Genomic DNA, 27,280 nt, shown 5'->3' on the forward strand with positions numbered 1-27,280 from the left:
TGTGTGTCAGTAGAGGATAGCTGCTTTCTGTGTGTATCAGTAGAGGATAGCTGCTTTCTGTGTGTATCAGTAGAGGATAGCTGCTTTCTGTGTGTATCAGTAGAGGATAGCTGCTTTCTGTGTGTATCAGTAGAGGATAGCTGCTTTGTGTGTATCAGTAGAGGATAGCTGCTTTCTGTGTGTATCAGTAGAGGATAGCTGCTTTCTGTGTGTATCAGTAGAGGATAGCTGCTTTCTGTGTGTATCAGTAGAGGATAGCTGCTTTCTGTGTGTATCAGTAGAGGATAGCTGCTTTCTGTGTTAGTATTCCAGTCTCCTCTGATGATCCTTTCCGTTCTCGCTCAGGCAGAAATGCTGTAAAGCTGAGGATAAGTAGCGGTGGTGCGGGGGGCCGTCAGCGGGGAGGACGGGCCGGTGTCGCCTGCTGGCTCATTTCCTAGTGGAAGCTGCACACGTGTGATTTCTCGGTGCGGAGGCAGTGGCGATTGTAGCCGCGGAGCACATAGGGTCAGTGCTGGCCTATTGATCAGTATCCCCGCAGTCCCCCTGCGCCAGCAGCTGCTTCATTGGCTTCTTTCAGCGCCTGCTTCACTACATTAGAATAGAAATCCATAACCAGAGCTGTGCTCATCCAAGCACGGGAAGAAACTAAATTAAATGGTATAAAACAATCTTGGATCAGGAGTTTGCGCCAATTCATCTTGATCTCAGATGTCACACCGGGCCGTGTGTCTGAGCACCTGGACTGCGGCCGCTCCGCTGCACGGGGTTGGCGCTGAGATCATTCATTTGTCAGCCGGCGAACGGGCCGCGCTTAGCAATTCCCCTTGTGCAGAGGTCAGCTGACAGAACAATCAGTGCGGCCGCACAATGGAGCGCCGGACTATTGTTATCGGCCATCATGCCTCTCACTGGGACTGGGGGAAGGGCACCGCGCCAGCCTCAATGGCCTCAAATCAAGACCACGGCCATGGTCCGAGAGGTGACGGGTGAAAGGACAGATCCATATGGGATAGATGCCGTGCAAAACTGTAACCTATAGGTCAAAGTGATGGCTGTGCTTTTTATTTCTGCTCTATTTTTTCTATCTGCAAATCCCCCCCCCCAAACTGTATAGCACCATCTAACAGAATAAAGCAAGTGTGAACGTGCACAAGCTGCCATGCCTGCATGATACATGAGCCAAACAATACAACACTAGATGTATAAAGTCTACACACCCCTATTAAAATGCCAGATTTTTATCATGTAAAAAAAAAATCCTACCAAGAATCATCATTTCATCACTTTTTACACCTGTGTGCACTGGAAAATTAGCTTTTCTTAAGAAAAATCTGCACCCTTTGACAGAATTCCGCACCCGTGGCAAAAACCGCACCAAAAACCGCACCCAAATTTACATGCTTTTCTGCTGTGGTTTGTTGCCTTTTGTCGCAATTTTTCCGCGGGTTGAACCCTGCGTTTTTTTTATCATAAACTATGGCAAAAACGCAGGTACCTGCAGAAAAGAAGTGACATGCTACTTCTTTTTTTGCTGCAGAAATTCTGCAGCAAAACCTGTAGGAAAAAAAAACGCAGTGCGCGCCCAGCATTTTGGTTTTCCCATAGATTTTGCTGGGGAAGGACTGCAGGAAGGTTATGAACGAAAACTGCACCTTTTCTGCAGCAAAAAAAAAGGTGCTAATCCATGGCAAAAAAATGCAGTGTGCGCACAGAGCCTTAGGCTCCGTGCACACGTTGCTTTTTTCATGCTGTTTTCCTTGCAGATTTTAATCAATACTACAAGGAATAAGGCATCCCAGCAAAGTCTATGAGAATCATGACTTGCTGTGCACATGTTGCTTCTTTTTACCTTGCAGATTTTGTTGCTGAATAAGCAGAATGTCAATTCTCTCTGCTTTTTTTTTTTTTTCCCCCCTACGTTTCCCTATCTCAATAGATAAAAAAAAGCACGAAAAGAAGCATAAAAATGATTTTTTTTTCAGTGGCTTTTTTTCTTGCCAAAACATGTTTTTTTTTTGTGCAGAAAAAAATTTGCTATGTGTGCACATCACCTAATGTCAACCATAATCTGTACAATGCAAATCAATTATTGACTGAAATCTTTTCAGGTGGAAAAAGAATAAAAAGAAAGCTACAATAATGTGCTTGCATAAAATTGGGTAGGAGTCTATCGGCATGGTACATCTAGAATTGCCAATCATTGCCTGGCAGTAGCTCCAAATCTGTCAGATTGTGGTCGATCACCCATGTACAGCGCCCTCTTGTGGTCAACCACAGGTTTTTTATTGGATGTAGGTCTGTACTCTGGCCCCAAACTCTGATCTCCTGGAGAAGCCGTTCTTTTGTTGATTTGGAGGTCGATTATGATCGATGTACTGAAAGGTGAAATTCATCTTCAGCTTTGTAGCAGAGGCCTGAAGGTTTTGTTACAAAATTGACTGATATTTGGGACTTTTCATAATTCTTTCCACTTTTGACTAAAGCCCCAGTTGCAGCTGCCAAGAAACTGCCCCAAAGGATAATGCTGCCTCCATCATGCTTCACTTTGGGTATGGTGCTCCTTTGATGATTCGCAGTGTTAACTTTGCACCAAAAATACCTTTTGGAACTGTGACCACAAAATTCAACTTGGGTTTCATCAGATGCAACAAGCTTGCCACATGCTTTTGGCAGACTTGATGTAAGAGTTGCCAGGCTTGGATGTTTTTCTTTTGTATGAAAAGGCTTCCATTTTGCTACCTTACCCCACAGGCCAGACATATGACGAATACGAGAGCTTGTTGTCACATGCAGTACACAACCAGTACTTGCTTGAAATTCCTGCAGCTCCTTTAATGTTGCTGTAGACCTCTTTGCAGTCCCCAGGCTAATTTATCATCTTGTCTTTTCATCAATTCTTGCGGGTCGTCCAGTTCTTGATAGTGTGATTTGTTTGTAAAATGTAAGCCACTTCTTTATGATGTGTTCACAGTGTTCATGGTGGATCTAATACCTTGGAAGTATTTTGATACTCTTCTTCTGACTGATACTTTTCCAATATGAGATTCCTTTGCTGTGTTGTAAGCTGTTTACGAACCATTGCTTTTGCTGGAAACTACAACTAAGAAAATATCAGGAAAATCTTACTAGAACAGCTAAACCTTCTATTGTGTTAATTAGAATACCTGTAAATGATGGCGACTGTGCACTGACTTGTGTAACCAGATTTAGTTCTTTGTTTTGTTTTGTTTTGTTTTTTTCCCATTCCGCCTCTGTTGCGGAGATATTAGCAATCGTAAGGCATTTGGCACCTAATGAGTTCAATTTATTTTTTTTTAGCCCAAATGGGTGTTATTGGCAGCTTTCACTGGAGGCATGTATTTAATCTCCCTGTATGATGTTGACCAACCATAAGCAGCCAGCAATGCTCGATGGAAAGAACACGCCTCCACCATAACTTAGAGCAGGTTTCTTGGTGTGTCAGATGTAAGGATACAGCTCTGGTCTCCTTGTCTAACCTCCAGCATGCGTCAAAATGGGGTAGTACAGCAGAGTTTAGCTGTGCCACATTATTATTATTATTATTATTATTATTATTATTAATAATAATTTTATTTATTTATATATAGAGTATCTGTCATGCGGTGTTCGGCTCTGCACACACCTGCTTGCATGGCGTCATCAGACTCTGTTCACACCATAGAGTCTGACAAGCAACCTAAAGCTTCTGCATTGTTAATCTAGAGCCGGGCATCGGCTGGTTCAGGTTCACTGGAGCTCAGGTTGCTAACTGCCACATACAGCTGTCTCCTCTCTATTTAAAACACGCCTTTCTTCCTGTATGTGCCGATGATAGCTTCAGCTTCAGCTCCAGCGATCCCAGTCTTGGTCGTTATCCTGTTAATGGTTATCTGTTTTGCACATCTGAGTGGTGTGAGCATTCCCCTGTTGTGCGTTACTTCCTCCCTTTTTCGTTGTTTCCCGATACACATATTGTCTCTCCTGTGTGTTTTGAGTGCTGTGTATATGAGTTTATGTTCTCCCTTGTCCATGCCTTTTTGTGTGGTTTTGTCTGTGTTTTCTGCCCTGCCTCAGAGGTGTGGGAGAGGGGGTCTAATATCAGTGCTCGTATAGGAGTTAGGGTCACGCAGGGGGCTCGGACCTGGCTTCCATCAAGCCTACCTCTGAGATAAGGGACAGTGCAGGATCTCAAGTCTGAGGGCCAGTCTAGAGGCCCCTGTACTGTCATTACATACCCCGTTACAGTACCATTGAATCCATGTTATGGGGTGACATAAAAATACAGATGAGAAAAAATACAGTTAGCAAACTAACAATGACAGACAGGTACAGAGGGGAGCGTGCCTTGCCATTGTGGGCTTACAGTCTACAGGATAATGGGGAAGGAGAAAGTAGATTGAGGGGGAATGGTTTACGGAACGCCCGGTGGTGGTGAGGCAGCAGCCGGGTTATTGCAGGCTGTAAATTTTCTTGAAGTGATGGTTTTTTAAGTTTCATCTGAAAGGTCCAAATGTGGCAGACAATTGGACGTGTTAGGCTGCAGAATTCCATAAGATGGGGGGTGTTTTGGAGACGTTTTGGAGACTATTGGGTGTCAGCATGTTTTGGTGAGGCCCAGGAAGGAAAGATTACAAGAGGTAAAGAGGTTGTGAATGACATGGAGTTTATTGCAGCTTACAGAATAGACTCGGTACTCAAGTAGTGACAATTGAAAGGTTTTTAATAGCAATCAAAAATTCACGTTTCGTTCACTTACAATTGCCCTTCATTAGAATATGAGGAAATTGCTGAGTTGTGCAGGACACCATAGAAGCAGCACAATAGAGAGACAATGACTGTCCTCTATGCTGTCTATTGCGCTGCTTCTTTGGTCTCCTGCACAACTCAGCAGTCTGCTCATATTCTGATGAAGGGCAATTGTATGTGACCGAAACATCAATTTTTGATTGCTATTATAAACCTTTCACTTGCCACTGTTTGAGTGTCAAGGTTATTCTGTTATAATATATGGACTGAACCCCTACTCGAGCACCATACTCCGAATTTCTAGCGGAGTGAAGTATATTTTTCCATTATGAAGTTTATTGCAAACGGAATGGGCGTTCCAAAACTCTCTGAAGAAAAGGAGTGGTGGAGTGGGGGTCAAGGGTGTGGGTTTTATGTAGGAGAGATTACAAGCTATTTATGAGCTCTCTGCATTACTGACTGTCTCTTTTGTGTTCAAGCAACTTTTATTTTCTCTGCAGTGAGATCAGGGTGATCATTACATCTCACATAGGAGCATCCTGCCTGTTCTCAGCTACTCCTAAGTGAGATTAAATGACACCCTGCTCTAATATCACTGGAAAGTGATTACAAATTGAGCACAACAGACACAAATGGGATTACTGATCCATCTTTTGACAGGCAGTGGGGGAAGGCGCAGTACAGCAGAGGTGACTGTGCTAAGACAAGAGGAGAGCTAATCGAGATTGTAATGTGACACAGCTAAACTTAGCCTTGCTGCCCCTTCACCTCACAGTGTTCTTATCTGAAAGGTGAGTCATCTGTGCTTTCTAATCATGCAGGAAGTTAGACCAGGAAATCATGGCGGTCTGTTATCATACATCTCACACGCTGAGAAATCGGCTCAATGCTATAGTGGGGTGTTATGATCCGGTAACCGTGGAAGATTACAAAAAAACTCCCATTGGTGAAAAAACACCAAGAAAAGAGAAGTAGTTGGAACCTAGGCTGACCGCCATCCCCTAACTATCAGACCACGCTAGAAGTAGCCGTGGAGCGTTCCTAAATACCTAGACGCCTCATTCATATCCTGAGAAACTAGCTACGCCTCACAGAAAGAAATGAGGAAATATACATTGCCTCAGAGTAGTCCCCAAAGGAGTAGATAGCTCCCCACATCCAAAGATTACGGTTATGTAGGAAAACACAATACACAAATAGGAAAAATAGATTTAGCAAAGACGAGGCCCAACTAACTTGATAGAAAGGAAAGGAAACTGATTGTGCTCAGTACAAAATCCCTGTAGAAAAATACCAAACTCCTGATAGTAAAAATGGCCCTGGAGGTCGAATGACCTCACCCCCACTATATCAGGTACTCCTGTAAACAATGGGAGAACAAAATACCAAAAAAGAACACACAATACAGACGAGCAAATAATCAAATTGGACAGGGAAAAAAATCCCTTTTCCTGCAGGAAAGCTAGCACAGGGGAAACCCCATGCTCACAACACAAGAGAAACCAAACTTCACCTGCAAGAAAACAGATACAAGGCAAAACAAGGAAAACAACCACCCTAAGGTGTAAACCAGGAAGCAAGGAAAAAACTGAGAACTTATCTGCAGAAGTCTTGCTCATAGAAACAGGGAAGGACAAAACTCCAAGCCTGGAACAGAGACTGAGGAATATACAATTATAACTGATGCCAGCAAGGTAAAAAGTGCTCTCCTATATAGACCAGACTTGTCTGCAATAGAACTTCCCTCATTCCCAATTAATGCTGACACCTGTGTGAGTCTCAGGCTCAGATTCAGTTCCACTACCATTCCTGGCCACCAGAGGCAGCTTCAAAACAGCACCCACACAGACGAGAATCACAACAGTGGGGGCGTGTTCTTCTTTCTTTCCCAAGTTCTTTTGCCTGCTTATGATTGGTCAGCATCATACAGGTAGCAGAAGTACCCACCCCCAGTGAAATCTATCTGATAACACCTACTTGGACTTAATGAGCTTTTAACTCATTAGTTGCCAAATACTTTCATTGCTAATATCTCCGGTGAAATAAATATAGAAGCAAAAACAAAAAAAAAGTTCTATTTCGCTCTGCAGCCACAATTACATCACATGTCTCATTAAACAGGAAGCATTTGGTTAAAGGTTCTCTATATTGATCATAGCTGAATGTCTACCGTGTATTTGTATATGTGTGTATATATATATATATATATATATATATATATATATATATATATATATATATATATAATCTTTCCGCTATGGAGAATAAAATATTGAAAATGACAGTGAAATGAAATGCCTCTCAGCCGTCAGACCAACCGCTGATCGGGAAGTAGTGGCTAATCTAAACCTTGTACCATCAGTTAATGATTTGGAAGACCCCTTTATTAACCACCTACAAATTACTTATTTTGTTTGATGCAAACTTTTTGATTTGTGGTTCATCGAGTTGTGAAATTTAGACCCAAAAATATCTCATCATCGTCTGACCTTCTCATCTTATGGTCCGTTTGTCTACAGGTTGTCTGTCCAACCTCCCACCAGTGAAAAAAATATCCACTTCATATGAAGAAAGACGGAAGCAAGCAACAGCCATAGTCCTTCTAGGGGTGATCGGTGCAGAGTTCGGAGCCGAAATAGAACCGCCCAAACTGTTAACGCGGCCGCGCAGCTCCAGCCAGATTCCAGAAGGGTTTGGACTAACCACCGGTGGATCCAATTACTCCCTTGCCCGGCATACATGTAAGTAATACATCATAGGTGGACATGCATAGATCCTATTTATGCTTTCAACATAGTGGATTTTTTTTTCTTCCCCCTCATCTCCTGTGCTAGAAAGGAGGAGAGAGTTTTGGTAGCTGATGTTAATGAGTCTGTCATCCCTAAAATGACAATTAAACAGTGCCTAAACAATTATAGCCCCTATTTAAATGATAGCAGGCAGAAATGCCTTAACTTAATATTTTTTTTTTTTAAAAAAAATAATTTTTATTTGATATGCAAATGAGTCCAGTTTGGTGCACCCTTGTCTTGGCCTATGCCTTGTTATGGCCTATGCCTTGGTGCACCCTTGACATGGCCTATGCCTTGGTGCACCCTTGACATGGCCTATGCCTTGGTGCATCCTTGTCATGGCCTATGCCTTGGTGCATCCTTGTCATGGCCTATGCCTTGGTGCACCCTTGTCATGGCCTATGCCTTGGTGCACCCTTGTCATGGCCTATGCCTTGGTGCATCCTTGTCATGGCCTATGCCTTGGTGCACCCTTGTCATGGCCTATGCCTTGGTGCACCCTTGTCATGGCCTATGCCTTGGTGCACCCTTGTCATGGCCTATGCCTTGGGCACCCTTGTCATGGCCTATGCCTTGGGGGCACCCTTGTCATGGCCTATGCCTTGGGCACCCTTGTCATGGCCTATGCCTTGGGGGCACCCTTGTCATGGCCTATGCCTTAGGCACCCTTGTCATGGCCTATGCCTTGGGGGCACCCTTGTCATGGCCTATGCCTTGGTGCACCCTTGTCATGGCCTATGCCTTGGGCACCCTTGTCATGGCCTATGCCTTGGGGGCACCCTTGTCATGGCCTATGCCTTGGTGCACCCTTGTCATGGCCTATTCCTTGGTGCACCCTTGTCATGGCCTATGCCTTGGTGCACCCTTGTCATGGCCTATGCCTTGGTGCACCCTTGTCATGGCCTATGCCTTGGTGCACCCTTGTCATGGCCTATGCCTTGGTGCACCCTTGTCATGGCCTATGCCTTGGTGCACCCTTGTCATGGCCTATGCCTTGGTGCACCCTTGTCATGGCCTATGCCTTGGTGCACACTTGCCATGGCCTATGCCTTGGTGCCCTTTTGTCATGGCCTATGCCTTGGTGCCCCCTTGTCATGGCTTATGCGCTGTAGAGTCCCTTTATTTGCATAATAAAGCCTGAAACTTATGGTGATTGACATGTCTTTTGGAGCCGAGAGTGAATGCTGCGTCACTATGAGTCTGCATCATGTGGTTGCTGATGCGCCCTGACGCTCGGCCCCTTCCTGTTTGCGGTCACTCAGAAGTTTAGCGAGCGACTTCAACGAGGGAGAGAAGACGTCCATGATGTGTGGCTGTTGTCTGCTCACATCAACCGTCAGAGCGTGACCGCAGCCACCCTGTGTGCGGCACCGACACTGACACTGTGATAGTGCCGCCACACTCATCCAGTGTCAGTGCGCAAGTGCAAACACGAGATGACACCGCATTCACTCTCAGCTTTAGAGACCTGTCAATTACCATGTTTTGCCGACTTTATTGTGCAAATAAAAGGGCATAATGGTGCACCAAGATACCGCCAAGAGTGCACTGAAGCGCCCTCACTTAATTATCAAATACAAGTTGATTTCTACTAAAATATTAAATGAAACCATTCACACCTAGTATACTTTAAATAGGGCCTACGTCCCCGGTAGAAATATTTAGACCAATGATTTTTTTAATAATTATTTTTATTTATTTTTTTATCCCCACCTCCATAGAGCCATAACTTTTTAGTGTTTTCTTTTTTCTTGTGGGACAAATTGTTTTTTTCCCTTGAACCATTTAATATGGGATAAAATGTGTAGAAAACTAGGCAAATAATAATTTTTAGGATGAAATGGGTAAAAACAAAATCAGCAATTTTACTATTGATTTTAATTTATTTTATTTTTTTTAATGGATATCCTATACGGTGAAAATGACCTGCTAACTTTTATTCTTTCGGTTAAGACAATTAGAACCATATTTTCGAAAAATAAAAAAAAATATGAAAAAAGCAATTTAATTTAGTTTTGCCATATTCTGAAACCCATAACTTTTATTTTTTAGTCAATAAATCTGTGTGAATGTTTATTTTTTTTCTAGCAGGGTGAAGTTCTTCTTTGGGCTTTCACTTAGGTGTACATACAACTTTTTGTTACATTTTTTTGGGGGGCAAAATAAGGACAGAGCCCTCGCAGAGACAGAGCCCTCGCAGAGACAGAGCCCTCGCAGAGACAGAGCCCTCGCAGAGACAGAGCCCTCGCAGAGACAGAGCCCTCGCAGGGACAGAGCCCTCGCAGGGACAGAGCCCTCGCAGGGACAGAGCCCTCGCAGGGACAGAGCCCTCGCAGGGACAGAGCCCTCGCAGGGACTGAGCCCTCGCAGGGACTGAGCCCTCGCAGGGACTGAGCCCTCGCAGGGACTGAGCCCTCGCAGGGACAGAGCCCTCGCAGGGACAGAGCCCTCGCAGGGACAGAGCCCTCGCAGGGACAGAGCCCTCGCAGGGACAGAGCCCTCGCAGGGACAGAGCCCTCGCAGGGACAGAGCCCTTGCTTTCACTTAGGTGTACATACACATTTTTGTTACATTTTTTTGGGGAGGCAAGATGATGAGAGGGACAGGGCCCTCGCAGGGACAGAGTCCTCGCAGGGAGGCAAGATGATGAGAGGGGAGGCAAGAGCCCTCGCAGGGACGGAGCCCTCGCAGGGACGGAGCCCTCGCAGGGACGGAGCCCTCGCAGGGACGGAGCCCTCGCAGGGACGGAGCCCTTGCCGAGCCGAGACCGAGCCCTCGCCGAGCCGAGACCGAGCCCTCGCCGAGCCGAGACCGAGCCCTCGCCGAGCCGAGACCGAGCCCTCACCGAGCCCTCGCCGAGCCGAGACTGAGCCCTCGCCGAGCCGAGACCGAGCCCTCGCCGAGCCGAGACAGAGCCCTCGCCGAGCCGAGACAGAGCCCTCGCAGGCACAGAGCCCTCGCTTTCACTTAGGTGTGCATACACATTTTTGTTACATATTTTTGGGGAGGCAAGATGATGACAGAGCCCTCACAGGGACAGAGCCCTCGCAGGGACAGAGCCCTCGCAGGGACAGAGCCCTCGCAGGGACAGAGCCCTCGCAGGGACAGAGCCCTCGCAGGGACAGAGCCCTCGCAAGGACAGAGCCCTCGCAGGGAGGCAAGATGATGAGAGGGGAGGCAAGAGCCCTCGCAGGGACGGAGCCCTCGCAGGGACGGAGCCCTCGCAGGGACGGAGCCCTCGCAGGGACGGAGCCCTCGCAGGGACGGAGCCCTCGCCTCGCCGGGACGGAGCCCTCGCCGAGCCGAGACGGAGCCCTCGCCGAGCCGAGACGGAGCCCTCGCCGAGCCGAGACGGAGCCCTCGCCGAGCCGAGACGGAGCCCTCGCCGAGCCGAGACGGAGCCCTCGCCGAGCCGAGACGGAGCCCTCGCCGAGCCGAGACGGAGCCCTCGCCGAGCCGAGACGGAGCCCTCGCCGAGCCGAGACGGAGCCCTCGCCGAGCCGAGACGGAGCCCTCGCCGAGCCGAGACGGAGCCCTCGCCGAGCCGAGACAGAGCCCTCGCCGAGCCGAGACAGAGCCCTCGCCGAGCCGAGACAGAGCCCTCGCCGAGCCGAGGCCGAGCCGAGACCGAGCCCTCGCCGGCACAGAGCCCTCGCTTTCACTTAGGTGTGCATACACATTTTTGTTACATATTTTTGGGGAGGCAAGATGATGACAGAGCCCTCGCAGGGACAGAGCCCTCGCAGGGACAGAGCCCTCGCAGGGACAGAGCCCTCGCAGGCACAGAGCCCTCGCAGGCACAGAGCCCTCGCAGGCACAGAGCCCTCGCAGGCACAGAGCCCTCGCAGGCACAGAGCCCTCGCAGGCACAGAGCCCTCGCAGGCACAGAGCCCTCGCAGGCACAGAGCCCTCGCAGGCACAGATTGTGGGCTGCCATAATAACCCATCGCCTAGCCTCCAATTGATCCCTTCATCCTCGGTGATTCTTTGGGGGCTGAAGAGCCTTGGTTGACAGAAGACACCTCTAGATGCCATCATCACTATTGACCGCAGTGTCTATGGAGTTGAACTGCATTGATTGTAGCCATTTCTGACGACGTAGTTAGCGGCATGTGCCAGCTGTGTAATACAGCCACTGCCCACCTTGTGCGGAGCAGTCCCAACCTCTGAGCCAATTCTCTCACCCGCTCTCAAAAAAGGATTTTATTCTTCTTCCAATAGGCCGCAGGTTTTAGAGTTTGGCTGGTGACCAATGGCCAATACCATAATCCTCCATTATCTTCGTCTTCCACTCCCTTCCCTCCTCTCCTCCCAGCTCATGCAGTGACCATCTTTTAGTATCATGGCTGGAATATTTTCCAAGGTTTTCCCCGAAGGCATAGGTGGGCTCCCGACTTGGCCGAATCTCCAGATCTCTCCATCACTAGCACTGTGGTAGCCTGGGATCTGTCAGGTTGGCAGCCTTTCTTTATCTCTGCCCCTCGCTCCTTTAATTTCAAGCTCATAAAGTTGTGTGCGGATTAAATGGAGCAGCCTGACATTTCTAATCTCCCCGGCTCACAAGATGCAGCCGGCTACAGAAGCCTCCGCTGTTTGTTCTCAGTCGTGGGGGTTGATTGACATCCGCTGATTGCAGTTCACATGTGTCATAACATCATTATATGAGGATACAGTCCGGAGCTCGGCTCGGCCCCTCCAACGCCGCTGACATTTTTCTATGTAAACTAAACACCGGTTCAAAATGACTTTACACCGTGTCAGAGAGTTCAGGAAAAATGACAGAGAGATGTCTATTGACCGAACGGGAACGCTCTGAATTTTACTGTGTGTTTTGCAAATGCTCAATCACAGAGGACATCTTTACCCCCTACGTGGGTGGCATCCTACCAATCTAGTAGGGTAAAATGTTATTCCCAAGATTTCGAGAGTGGTTGTGCAGCCATCCATGTCTACTACGAAGAGTTTCTATAACTTTGCACTTAAAACGTACCTATTGTACCCACGTGAGTGTTCACGAAGAGTAACACGATTTCTCTCCATTACATGACTTGTTCCAAGCATTTTTCCCATCTTCTCTAATTTCTATTCACTCTGAGCTGGTGGGTGAAGACTATCTTCTATGCTGCTGGACAGGTAGTGTCACACTGTGTACAGAGAAGTCCCAAGTGAAAGGAAGGGAAGGGAAACCGTGCGTCTAGGGAAGGGGGAGATGGTGACCTCTGATCAAACCTACCACAGGTCCCTCACCACCCTAAATAGGTTCCAAACCGATGCGCCGAGCTGGATACCCGACTCTAGAGCTGGACCCTAGATAAGGAACTGGTGTTATGAGCTCTTTGTCAACCCCACTAAACACTGAAGAAGACACAGGGAAATATGCACATGGGGAAAGAGCATGGACGACTTATCTCCAGATGCCTCAGGAAGAAGTTTAGCAAAGAGTAGCAACGATCCTACAGATGAGTGCAAGCCGCCTGCTAGCATCCCAATCTTGTGAAGGAACTGAATATCACCAGCACAAGTCCAGGGAAAATGAGAGTATTTAAACCCAAGGGGAAATACAGATGACTAGCAGCTGAAGGAAAGAGGAGCTCTGAGGGTCCTAAAGCGAAAAGAATGAAAACCCAACAGAGGAGATACCAAGTACAATGAATACTGACAGTAGGAACAATATAAAGTCAGGGAGCCTTTTGCACGGCCAAACGCTGTGACCTTCTATTTTCAGACACCACAAGATTGTCTGTCACCTGTGACACTCCCACGACAGGTATTCTATGAAGAAGAAATGCAATTTGACACGTTTCGAAGCTATCCAGCTTCTTCCTCAGAAGAAAACCACAATCTGTTGTTTCTCCTGAAGAAGCAGATGGATAGCTCTGAAACGCGTCAAATAACAGTACCTTTACAACAAAGCACAACAAAATCACGCATCCATTTGTTTACTCATCATCTCCTTGTGTGCCTGCAGCAGCCATATAGTGTTGTGTGTCACACAACCATACCAGTTGAGTGCATAACTATCATCTCTGACTATCTGTTTTCCGTTAAGACCCTATTGCACCTTTTTCCCCCCTAGTTGATTTTATCTGGTATGATGTCTCCCATACACAGCACACACAGACATCCAGCTCTGGAGCTCTGGGGTGAGAGGAAAACCTTAAAATTACAGCACTGACTTTTTTTTCTTTAATTCTACTGACACAGTTGACTCTATGTAGGCTTGAAAGGTAGACATTTTTGGCCTCTCCATATAGTCTCTGCTATCGAAACAAATAACTCCACATCTGGGGTCCCTTTATCCTCTTAATAGTCATATGGCTGCATATTTCCCTGAATCCCCAAATTGTGGATACTAGAGCATATGGTTCAGTTTTTCCTACTAGTGGGATTTCTTAAAGACTGGAGACACTGGTTCCAAAACCCAGGGATTGTTTCCATAATGACCAGGCTGAACTATCATAAAGCACTCTGCCCAATCATAAAGATATCTATGCACTAATTCATAGAGGGACATTGTTCTCCCTCCCTTCCAGCACTGAAGTGTTTGAGCAGGGCATGAGTGGATCTTCACATCCAGCTGTCTGCTTTAGCTGCCCTGAGTATCAAAATACGGGGGATCCTACACCATTTTTTCCAATCTATTTCTTGCACCCACTCTGGTTCCCAGACAGCTAGTGGGAGGGCAACCAATCACAGATGTCGGCAGTCTGACTGCAACCAGTCACAGATGGTGACACAGAGGGTGGGCAGGATAAGCGGTGAATATGCATGAGCGCTAATGAGCGGACCCGGAAGCAGTGTGACAGCCATGCTGAAACTCGGTAAGCATAATATCCCTGCAATAATCCCTATTTTTCTTCCTTTTTTTTTTTTTTTTTTTATCAGGTTGGCCGAACATGAACAGTAACACGGACTTCACTGAGAAGCTGTGCTTGGGGTACGTGCATGGTCACTAGGTGTCCGGGTATGGATCCCAAACTTTACAGTTCAGGTTCGCCCATCACTCCTAGGGATACAAATAACACCTCCTCTTATACCCTACACCACCAGATAGTAGCCGGCGCATGACCACAGGATGAAATATTAGCTCCCTTTATAGCAGAGACTACCAGATTTTTAGCTTCTCATTTACCCTAGCCCACCAGGGAATGAATCAAAGAGTAACTACCACTTTTTTTTTTTTAATATATATATATACCAGGTAATAACACATTATTTCCTTTACTACCCTAGTCAAGCAGAGACTTTAGCTCCCCCCCTCACACTACCATACATTTTAGATAAAAATTGCCGATTTTGGTGGTTTGTTGACAATTTAGTGTATGTCGCTGGCGACAAGGAATCAAGTGGTTTTAAGTAAAGCGCCCAATCCTTTTGTTCTGGAGCCAGATGATACCAGCAACAGCTTGTTCCCCTATCCCCAGACAAAGAAAACCCAAAAAAGAATTTAGCATTTTTTTTTCTCACCAGGTATTTTTGCAAACTTCTTCTGGAAATTGAAAAGCTCAAAAGGCTAAACATATGATCAACAAAGTGGTTACAGTAGAAATGAAATGGAAGATCCTTTAAAGTGTTATTTTTTAGCTAATTTTCCCAGATTTTTTTTTAATTTAATTGTTTTTTATTTAAGCTGACTTTGTCCAAAAAAAAAAAAAAAAAAAAGCTCCATGTGCATAGAACCTATCAATTCCTCATCCAAAGGAAGATTATCTGCCCATAAACGCGGATGAAACTTCAGCTTGTCAATTCTTCCAGTGGATTTTCACATGTTTTAATGCACAGGGCGAAATCCACTGCAAATACAAATACAGATGCAGAATTTGCACCAGAAATGGTGAAGCATTTTTTTTTTTTCCGTCCCATGTGGATGTAAATTTATAATCCCAAAAATATCACATGGCTGCACAGAACTTTTACCGATTCAGATTACTAAGGTAGGTAGGTTTTGTGCATCGATTTGCAGACTATGACCCCGAATATCACTGGTATTTAGTCTTATGTCTTTGTCACTGACTACACTTTACAGTCGGGAGAAACAGAAGGTGCGTAGATAAGAAAAATGACGCCGACCGCCACTCTGACAGTCATTCGGTGACTCATCTGGTAGCAATAAATCAATGACCCGCCAACCGCTTCTGCAACGTTCTCTTATTCCAACGCCTTGACCCGTCATGTATATATTAATGTGCAATAATTAAGTTTGATGTAAGAGCTGCCCGGTAAGAAGAGGAGACGCTTCATGTAGGAGGGATTCCAGCATTACATGGTGGTTGCAAACATGGCACTGTCATAGGGTGCCACATCCTAGATCGTCAAATTTCTGTTCTGCACTGGTCACCTGTAAACGCTATTAGTGAAAAGCATCCTATAAATAATAGCAGCTCCGACAATAGACCCCTCCACTCGAGGAACCGAGCCGCCACGTGCCGAAAAGAGTTTCCTATTAGGGATGATCGAATACCTCAAATATTCGGCTTCGCGGAAATCCGACGAATACCTCACCGCTATTTGAATATTCGATGTGCAATGTAAGTCTATGGGAAGCCCGAATAGTTCCGAATAGTTATTATTCAGGTTTCCCATAGACTTACATTGCGCATCGAATATTCACGAATAGTTGAATAGCGGCGACTTATTCGGCAAATATTCGCGAAGCCAAATATTTGAGGTATTCGATCATCCCTATTTCCTATCCTCCGGTGCATCACAAGGTTCAACTCAAAGATAGATTTTCACCGACAGATTATGGTGAACGAGCGTTCCTATAAAAAGGTTGTCGATCACCGACCAACGAGTGAAATGTTCATTCATCAAGTGAATTAATCTTTAAGCTTCCTTAAAAATCTTTATTCTCTGCAGGACATCATTGCGAGTAAAAAGGTCACCTGCAGCTAAGAACCATAGCAGCCTGTGCGCACTGATCTAACACAAATTGTCCAGTGCACATTGGTTTATCTGGCTTTTAAATGACGGCTGATCAGTAAATATTTAGTCCCGCCGGTAGGTTTGGACATCAGCCCAAGCATTGTGCAACAAGAGCTTCACGGCATGGGTTTTCATGGTGGAACCAGCTATGTGCAAGCCTTACATCACAAAGAACAATGCCAGGTGTAGTGGTATAAAGCTCGTTGCCCTGCGGACTCTGCCTGGAGCATTGTTCTATCACGGAATGATCTGGTCTGACGAATAAATGAACCTGGGTTTGGTGGACGCCTGGAGGGCTCTACTTACGGAAATATGTCTACTGTAAAGTGTGGTAGAGGAGGGGTAGTATCGTGGTTAATTTTCAGGGCTTAGCCCATTATCTCTAGTTCACGGTAATATTAATGCTCTAAAACCATTTTAAATGGTTGTCATGTCCAACTTTGCGGTAACCTTTCTGGAAAGCCCTTTGCTGCTCCATGTGACCACACTCCTGTCCACACAGCAGTTTCCAATACAGACCTAGGGGGATGAGTTTGCCGAGTCCTGACCTCACCCTCATTCAGCGTCTTTGGGTTGAACTGGAATCGCAGATTGCATTTCAGGTCCTTTCGTTTAACCCCACATATGCTCTACAGCCACACTCCAAGATATAGCAGCGCTTTCCCGGAAGAGTGAAAGCTGATGCAAACAGTGACCCAAATGCATAATAATATTCATGATTTTGGATTCTGAAGGCCAGCAAGTTTTATATTGGGTATCCATATACTTTTGATCACATAATGTAGGTCAGCATTGGAGATGTAGACCTCAAGCTGTGGGACATCGTCCATTAAGACTACTAACACCAAAGACTGAGAATGGGGCAGATTTTCATCAAGTGGAAAGAAACTTAGAGCGACACCCAATATGAAGCCTCAGTCAACGAGATTGTGATTTATAAGAGAAAATGACTTTCCACCCTTCTTTCCTATCACAACCATCTATCCCCTTACTTTACCTTAGACACTGATCAGTCATAGCATTGAACATAACATAGGGGAAAAAAAAGGGGGGATTGGCGCGCACCACTATACTCAATAATGCACTTGGGTGAACCCTGATGCAGTGTATGGAACACACATGGCAAGAAGAAGAGAAGACACCGCATATAAAACCAGGGGCACACCTATTGTAGTATAAATAATTTAAAGAACACCTTTATTCAATGCACACAAAAGACAAATAAAACCATTTAAGGCCTCTTTCACACATTCGTGTCTACGGTACGTGTTTGGTCAGTTTCCTCACGTACCGGAGACACGGGCACACGTAGACCCATTAAAATCAATGGGTCTGCGCTCACGTGTGTGTTCTGCCATGGACCGTGTGTACGCGTGGAGCATACGTGTGTCCGTGTGCTCCTTACGTCAACATGTCCGTTTTTCTCCGGCATCACGGGTGTCACACGGAACGCAAATGGACCACACGGAGGTGTTCCGTGTCTGAGAAAAAAAAAAACTTTACTCACCTTCTCCAGCCCTCCTGTCTCTGCCGCTGCTGTCACTTGCTTCCGACCGCCGCTCATTTAATATTCACTTCACTGCGGCCGGAAGCAGCAGCAGCAGGAAGTCGGCAGGACCGGAGACCGAAGATCAGAACCACGGACAGCGAAGCCAGGAACAGGTGAGTAGAAAGTTTCCGTTGTCCATGTGTTATCACAGACATAAAGTCTCTAATGCTGGTGGGTGCAGACAGGATTGCCGAAGCAGACAGGTATGGTGGGTACAACAGGGGCAGACAGGTAAGGGAAGGTGGGCACGGATATAGGTAATGGGACAGCAGTACGAGACCTGACCACTAGCCAGCAGACTGGAAAACGGACTAAATCAGTTGTGCAGGTACCTCTCCTAGTGGGAGGATTCCTTAAGTACCTAGTGCCTCTCCGACATAGAACTTGTGCTTGCACCCTGTGCACATTACCGGGTACCTGTGTGATGTGTACAGGCCTCAGGAGAAGGAGGCAGAGGAGCACATGGACAACTGTGGGAGTGCGGAGGAGGACGCAGTCCAGTCGTGGACGAGAGTCAGTTGGCCTCCCTGCTGGGAGAGGCAGGGCTGTGCAGGGACGCCGACCCCACATTGGATGCAACAAAAATGGGCAAGAGTAAGAATCTGAGTGACTTTGACAACGTCTATATTGTGATAGCGACACCACAGGGTCAGAGCATCTCCAAAACAACAGGATGGGTGGGTTTTCTTGGTATGTAGCGGTTAGTACCTACCGAAAATGGTCCAAAGATGGAAATCAGTGGACTACTGAAAGGGTCCTGGGCTCCCAAGGTTCATTGATGAAAGGTTAGCCTGTTTGGTCTATCTCACAAAAAATCTTCAGTCTCTTAAATTATTTTCCCATTTAACTTGCTTTTTCTATCTGCTGTGAATCTCCTGCAAGAAGAACTCTTATATTGCATAGTGTGCAGCTTGTTTCCAGTGAACTAGGCCAACAGAGCTTGGCTGAATGTGCACAGTAGCTGCATTTCAAGAAAGGAGTTAACTCCTAACATCCCCATCAGCTCTATCCTGCCCATTGATTTTTATACAGCAGTTAGCTGCTTACCACCCTCTCAGCTCCTGACTGAGCTGCTCTTTACAGTTCTGCATTATCATAATGTCTCAGCACTGGCATCAGTTTCCAGAGCCGTTCTACTGATCATGGCTCTCACTTTCCTGAGCTATGTGCTTGTTCAATTGCAGTGTTATCTCTGCATAATTATAGTGCTAACAGTGTAGATTCAGTAAAAGCAATCATGGACCTGTAATGTGTTGTAGCAGGACAAATTGATTCACCAGAACTGTCACTCAAGGAGCCGCACCTGCCCTTAAGCAACTAGGAAGGAGACTGCAGACCTATGAGCTGTTTAAATAACTAAAAACACCCACAATGTGCAAATGAGCCTCATGACTAAACTCTGGAGCAATGGAAGAATGTGGCCTCGTCTGAGGAATTTTCTGTGAGACGTGCAGAAAAACAATTCCAATCCACAGAGTCTGCAATAAGCAACTAACAGGACATAAAGGGACCGCGGCTAACGTCTTTGTGCCAGATACCACCGGAAACCATCGGAGGTTTTGTGGAGTCCAGGCCAGGACGGGTCACAGCTGTTCCTGCGGAACGAGAGGACCTGGACAATATGAGGTTGGGTGATTTAATGCTATAACTGATGGATAAGGCCAAATACAAGGATGTTCCGTTCCTTCTATATAATTACATGTGATATAAAACTCATTTACGGCCTCGGAATGGAATTGATCTCGCTTTCAGTTTTGATTTTTCCACGTTCGGACGTTGAAAGAAAGAAATATTGCATTGTTAGTTGTTCGGGGTTCATAGGAGAAAACCGCAGCTGCCACATTAGACATTTTTTCGTTTTGCGGTGGAGGTTCTGTAAAATTACTTTTTTTTGTTTTCGTTACAATAGTTTTATGATAATTATACTGATGATATTCGTTATAGGGCAATCGTTTTGGTACTTGCTACATTTTCCTTAGGAGGCCGGAGTTTCCAACTCGTGGTTTTTCAACTGTTGCAGAGGAGCAGCGAGAATCAAAAAGGATCAAAAACTTCCAAATTTCGACCTAGTGACAGGTCCCCATTAAATTATTACTTGGTCTCAGCGCTTCTTTTGAAGGTGAATGGAGCGACTGATTGCCCATGCGCCCCACCACTCAATTCAGAGTCCATGGCACTAACCGAGAGCACTAACACGTGCTTTCTTCACTGGTGCCCAAGACTTTGACGTGCGCTGCACAGCGCATGCGCCACCAGCTGCTTTATTCTTCTCCTTCTTGCTTTGGTTTTATGGACTGGAAAAAAAAATGGAGGACACAACAAACCCAGTTTTGATGGAGTGTGAATTATATCACTGATTCAATGGTTGGGGGGTGATTCATCTACAGAGGAATTCCCCCTTGATGTATTTTATGGTCTGACTTCACCTCCAAATCTTCTTGTCAGCAAATCAAGTATATTATTGAGAGGAGAAGGAAGTAAGAACAGCAAAATGATTTTTTTTTTTTTTTGCATATAAAAGCATTCTTCTGTTAACCAGCAGAATTGTTCTGGCACAATATGAAACCTAAGTGGGTTTAACCAATAACTGGCAGACATCTATTTTTTTCCTCCAAATTGAGTTTTTCCTCACAAGTTGTCTCTCACAGGTGTACCACAGTAGACAGACACTTCTGTGGTGTCCGGCTGTAGAAGGTCGCAGCCTTTGGTTACACAAACTGCTCCCTGACCTTGTATTCTTCCTGCTGGGGTGTAAATGGTATCCTATGTATATTCTCTGATTGAGGTTAATCCCTTTCCTTTTAGGACCCTGAGGATATCCTCACCTTTCAGCTGTTAATCATTACTTCCCCTTGTGTCCATAAATACATACATTTCTCCTTGATGTTTGCTAGTGATAGTTACATTCCTATACAGGCCTTAGATGCAAGCAGTCAGCTTGTATTCATCTGAAGAAACATTGATGTGTGTTGCTGTTCCTCTCCCTGAATGTTCTTGGGGATAAGTAGTTTGTTCACTTCCCCCTGTTTGTGCTCCCTGTGTCTTCTTTAGAGCTTAGTGGGGTTGACTAAGTGCTCATCTCATCCGTTCCTTACCTAGTGCCCAATTCAGGGTCAGCCAGAGCGAGGTTTCCTGCTCGGCGCAGAGGTGCAAAACCTATCTAGGGTGGTCAGAGAAGCGTGGGACCAGAGGAAGGTTGGATCAGTGGTCACCATCTCCCACTATCATATACACAGGGTTTCCTTACCCTCCTTCCCTTTTCGCCATTTGCTTGGTATCTCCCCATACCTAGCATTGCCACTTTCTAACGCCCACTTTACAGTTCATCCTCATCCCATCTCTCCCCATCCCCAGCGACATAACACTTGGATGTATATTGCCGTCCCCGTTGTGCCAGAGTTTGCACCCGCAGTAGTTTATAAGCAGCCATGGCTCAATTTCCCGTGACGTATTTTTCCCCCCGGAGGACTCTGCGTTGTACGATACGAAGGAGCTGCACTCATAAATAAATTAACCTAAGCGTGCGCTCCATCCGTCTACATTATCACAACCCCGTAATCATTTTAGATTAGTACTACCAGTTCCGGTCCCACCGCGGGTTATCCTTACCCTCCATCATCCTTCAGCATTTTTTTGTTTTGCACCTTCTAACATTACGTCGTAAAGGATGAAATCCCCTCGAATTAACCCGCAGCTGTTACCGCAGGTTAATGCAGTCGTTGGCCAGTGTAGCGGAGCTGATGCGTATTGGAAAATATACATTAGCCGAGGCCCCCACTTGTCCTGTACTAGATAATGGACTGAGAGGTTAAAAGCAAGAAGTGCGCGGCTCCAATCAGCAGAGTTTTTTTGTTTTTTTTTTCCCGGTTGGGCTAATTACCTCGTTACTGCGCGGACTCTAATGTGACATGTTTATTGCCTTAACTAACAACTCATTAGGTCCCTTGATGTTTTTGTCAATATTAATTCCTTCATTTAAGCCAAGTCAAAGTTTAAACAAAGATGTCCAGACTGAGAAGTGGGCAGAATCGCCAGCAGATCCTTAATGCAATTCCACTCCCGAGACTGGCTACCCTCTACAAATGGCAAGGCCTGTGGAGTCATTGACTCCCCGGGGGGGCCTACCGGTGCTACCTGCGGCCCGCAATCTGATGGCCTATAACACTTGACATTTCGGGACTCGCCTGATCACCTCTTATCTGTATTCCAATAGTCAACTCTCTCTTACTCAATATCTTTTTCCTCTGATTTAGATTTCCTTTGATACGTGTATTTCATTTACCGTATATTCTCGAGTATAAGCCGACCCCACTATAAGCCGAGGCACCTAACTTTACCACGAAAAACTGGGAAAACCTATTGATGTGATTTAGAGAAGGGAAATTGGAAATAATAATTTTTAATGTTAAAGTAGGGGTCCATCTTATAATCCTAGTGTCATATTAGCTTACCATAGCGGTAGAGCAGCTCAGGAGGCTGGGTCAGTGATTCTGCAGGCTCGGAGTATGGAGGAGTCCACAGCTCAGGAGAGTCACAGGACGGATGTTTGGCAATACTTTGGGCTCAGGGGTGTCATGGCTCAGGAGGGTCGGTGATACTGTGGGCTCAGGGATGTCACGGCAGGCATCGTTGAGCCTTCCGGTGGTTGACGTGATAGTGTTCAAGGAAGTGGCCACAGAAGCAGCATGTGCGCAGACTGAGATCTCAATCTGCGCATTTGCCACTTTCGCTGCCATTTTCTATAACTCTATCGCGTCAACCGCCAGTGGGCTCAACAGAGCCCGTTGCCAGGCTCAGTGGCACTCGATGTGTCACCCCTGAGCCTCCTGTACCGCTAACCCTCCTAAGCCATGACACCACCGCAATACCTCCGAGCCACAGTATCGCCAACCCTCCATCCTATGACTCCACCATGCCGCGCTGACCCGGTAAGCTTTCTCCGGATTATAATACTAGTTCCCATTTTCCTTCCAGTTTTGGGGGGAATAAAGTGCATGTCTGTTGAGTATAAGCCAACGGGGGCTTTTCAACAAAAAAAAAAAAATTGCTGAAAAAGTCAGCTTACACACGAGTATATATGGTATTTAGAAATCTATCCTAAGACATTCCCGATGAGAAGATTTTTTTTGAGGGGTTTGTTGCTTGGTTCCCTAGATAGCGGTGTTCCCATTTCAGAAAATTATTAGATATCGCCAAGATGACCTCAGCTTCTAAAACCCCAACCAATTCTTAAAATTTTTAGTTGCCAGCCCATGTTCCTCTGCACAGACATGTTCTCGGCTGCAAACTGCTTTGCGACTCCATTGAAATTTATGAGGTGCCCACTGATGTATACATGCCAAATTAATGGGGCCAAGTTGGTGAAAAAGATCCAGATTCACCCAATGGACTCCTCCATACTGCTGTGTACCACCGGTACAGCGAACCCTACCAGAGATGGAAGAGGACACTGTAGCTACACTAGAAACAAAAGTATGTGCCCCCTCCACATCCCCCTCCAGGAGCTTTTCTGTCCTCCTATTCTACATCCATAGACATTAATATTGGGTCGTTCCTGATGCCGATATAGCGGCTCCCGCTCTTCTGGGAGGGATTTCTACAAGATTTCTGAGGCGTCTGTGGGAATTTTTAGCCCCTCATACAGAAAAGCATTTGTGAGGTGACACTGATGGGGGGAAGACCGGGAGCACAATCTCCATTATTGGTGTTGGATGGGGCACAAGTTTTGGCTCTAGGCAGCTGTCATGTTCATTCACCAAACTCCCCCCAACCTTGTCTGTATGGACCTTGTGCACTGGGCAAAGTCATGGGGAAAAGGGTCTTCCCCAAACTGTTTCCACAAAGCTGGAAGTTACAGTTGTCCACAATGTCTTGTGCTAAAGCATTAAGATTTCCATTCACCAGAACTAATAAGCTGCGGCTGAACCCTGATAACAGCCCAAAGCATTATCCTCCTCCACCAAATTGTACAGCGGGCACAGTGCAATCAGGGGGTAATGTTCTCCATTCACCAAACCCAGATTCATCAGATACAGGTAGAGCAGTGTGATCCGTCACTGCCCAGGACATCTCCTCCAGAGTCCAGAGGTGGCGGCTTTACACCACTCCATATGACACTCCACATTCTGCTTGGTGATGTACAGCTCAATATTGTGCTTGGTGCTGTACGGCTCGGCATTGTGCTTGGTGATGTATGGCTCGGCATTGTGCTTTGTGATGTGCGGCTCGGCATCGAGCTTGGTGATGTGCGGCTCGGCATTGTGCTTGGTGATGTATGGCTCGGCATTGTGCTTGGTGATGTATGCTTCGGCATTGCGCTTGGTGATGTACAGCTCGGCATTGTGCTTGGTGATGTACGGCTCAGCATTGTGCTGGGTGATGTACGGCTCAGCATTGTGCTTGGTGATGTATGGCTCAGCATTGTACTTGGTGATGTACGGGTCGGCATTGTGCTTGGTAATGTATGGCTCGGCATTGTGCTTGGTGATGTACGGCTCAGCATTGTGCTTGGTGACGTACGGCTCAGCATTGTGCTGGGTGACGTACGGCTCAGCATTGTGCTGGGTGATGTACGGCTCAGCATTGTGCTTGGTGATGTACGGCTCGGCATTGTGCTCGGTGATGTACGGCTCGGCATTGTGCTGGGTGATGTACGGCTCGGCATTGTGCTGGGTGATGTACGGCTCGGCATTGTGCTGGGTGATGTACGGCTCGGCATTGTACTTGGTGATGTACGGCTCGGCATTACGCTTGGTGATGTACAGCTCGGCATTGTGCTGGGTGATGTACGGCTCAGCATTGTACTTGGTGATGTACGGCTCGGCATTACGCTTGGTGATGTACGGCTCAGCATTGTGCTTAGTAATGTATGGCTCAGCATTGTGCACTAGGGCCGGGTGTTATATACTGGGCGTGAGGTGGGCTAGATGTTATGTACCATGGGCCACGTGGACTGCATGTTATGCATTGGAATTGCAGGAAAAGCCTGCATTCAGTGATGATGACGTGTCTCCATGCTGTTGTCCATATAACGTAGATGTGAGGGATCACTTGCTTTCTTCCTTCCCGGCTTCCGTAGATCTGACTCCACTTTTCTGCCATCGGTGAAGTGTTTTAATTTGTTGCTCCATTTATCACCACATTTCGATATGGAGCCACTTATTACTAATTCATTGCGCTCGCTGCAGTCCTATGAATCATCACACGTTTCAGCACAATTGAAGGCAATGTAATAAGTAATCCCAAATGAACACTGTAGTAATTTGAGCAATTCATTAAATTGTGTTGCGTTTGTTTCCTTGTATTCTGCACTTCCGCCCTCCTCCCCTCGTTATTGGTTATCTGCACACTAATAATTTCCTTGTGGACACAATGCCGCATTGTAAACCCAAATTTTGCAAAAAATTCTGCGCGCTCCTCTGTAGCCGAGATCCGGAGCCTTATTCATCGCCTCTCGCTGGTCCTGACAGTATTGATTTTGCAGACTCCTGTGTTGTGAAGGATTCGGATATCTCTATGTGACGGCACAAGATTTGTCAGGAATGTGGATTTGCATTCTTAAAGGAATTGCTCCATAGTGGACATTTCTCACTTGTCCATTGCGGCATTGCCCTACAACCCCTTGACGACAATGTACATTTTTCGGCAACCCGAGATCGCGGGTTCTGTCTGTGCATCCTTGAGATCAGCTCCTTCCTTGGTCACTGACGGAACGGCTTCTAAAGGCCCCGTTACCTGCAACGACATATCTAACTAGATATTACAGGGGTCACGGAATTCGTGACTCAAATCCATTCTCGTTAGTGACGTCGTTGCGTGTAACACTTACGAGCGACCGCTAACGATGAAAAATACTCACCACATCGTTGATTGACACGTCGTTCATTTCCCAAACATCGTTGCTCGTTTTGGACGCAGGTTGTTCGTCGTTCCTGAGGCAGCACACATCGCTACGTGTGACAACCCAGGAACGACGAACAACAGCTTACCTGCGTCCTCCGGCAACGAGGTGGGTGTGACGATCCTGCGGCTCCTCTCCGCCCCTCCGCTTCCATTGGTGTCCTGCATGGTGACGCCGCTCAAACCGCCCCCTAAAAAAAAGAGGTTGTTCGGCGGCCAGAGCGAAGGTGTTACAAAAGTACAGTTAGGTCCAGAAATATTTGGACAGTGACACAATTTTCGCGAGTTGGGCTCTGCATGCCACCACATTGGATTTGAAATGAAACCTCTACAACAGAATTCAAGTGCAGATTGTAACGTTTAATTTGAAGGTTTGAACAAAAATATCTGATAGAAATTGTAGGAATTGTACACATTTCTTTACAAACACTCCACATTTTAGGAGGTCAAAAGTAATTGGACAAATAAACCAAACCCAAACAAAATATTTTTATTTTCAATATTTTGTTGCGAATCCTTTAGAGGCAATCACTGCCTTAAGTCTGGAACCCATGGACATCACCAAACGCTGGGTTTCCTCCTTCTTTATGCTTTGCCAGGCCTTTACAGCCGCAGCCTTCAGGTCTTGCTTGTTTGTGGGTCTTTCCGTCTTAAGTCTGGATTTGAGCAAGTGAAATGCATGCTCAATTGGGTTAAGATCTGGTGATTGACTTGGCCATTGCAGAATGTTCCACTTTTTTGCACTCATGAACTCCTGGGTAGCTTTGGCTGTATGCTTGGGGTCATTGTCCATCTGTACTATGAAGCGCCGTCCGATCAACTTTGCGGCATTTGGCTGAATCTGGGCTGAAAGTATATCCCGGTACACTTCAGAATTCATCCGGCTACTCTTGTCTGCTGTTATGTCATCAATAAACACAAGTGACCCAGTGCCATTGAAAGCCATGCATGCCCATGCCATCACGTTGCCTCCACCATGTTTTACAGAGGATGTGGTGTGCCTTGGATCATGTGCCGTTCCCTTTCTTCTCCAAACTTTTTTCTTCCCATCATTCTGGTACAGGTTGTCCTTTGTCTCATCTGTCCATAGAATACTTTTCCAGAACTGAGCTGGCTTCATGAGGTGTTTTTCAGCAAATTTAACTCTGGCCTGTCTATTTTTGGAATTGATGAATGGTTTGCATCTAGATGTGAACCCTTTGTATTTACTTTCATGGAGTCTTCTCTTTACTGTTGACTTAGAGACAGATACACCTACTTCACTGAGAGTGTTCTGGACTTCAGTTGATGTTGTGAACGGGTTCTTCTTCACCAAAGAAAGTATGCGACGATCATCCACCACTGTTGTCATCCGTGGACGCCCAGG

At 46.2% G+C, this 27,280-nt stretch overlaps 1 protein-coding gene across 2 annotated transcripts in view; it reads left to right on the forward strand.

The window, feature by feature from the left end:
* The window catches only part of WDR7 (WD repeat domain 7), a 539,004-nt gene that overhangs the window by 323,857 nt on the left and 187,867 nt on the right, over window positions 1–27,280 (forward strand). For both annotated transcript variants that reach the window (XM_075328136.1, XM_075328145.1), the window contains one exon: window positions 7,269–7,490. In XM_075328136.1, the coding sequence (XP_075184251.1) occupies window positions 7,269–7,490 (222 nt within the window). The remainder of the gene's footprint in view (window positions 1–7,268; window positions 7,491–27,280) is intronic.

Source organism: Anomaloglossus baeobatrachus, chromosome 1 (assembly GCF_048569485.1).
Source record: "Anomaloglossus baeobatrachus isolate aAnoBae1 chromosome 1, aAnoBae1.hap1, whole genome shotgun sequence".
In the NCBI taxonomy this organism is placed as follows: domain Eukaryota; kingdom Metazoa; phylum Chordata; class Amphibia; order Anura; family Aromobatidae; genus Anomaloglossus; species Anomaloglossus baeobatrachus.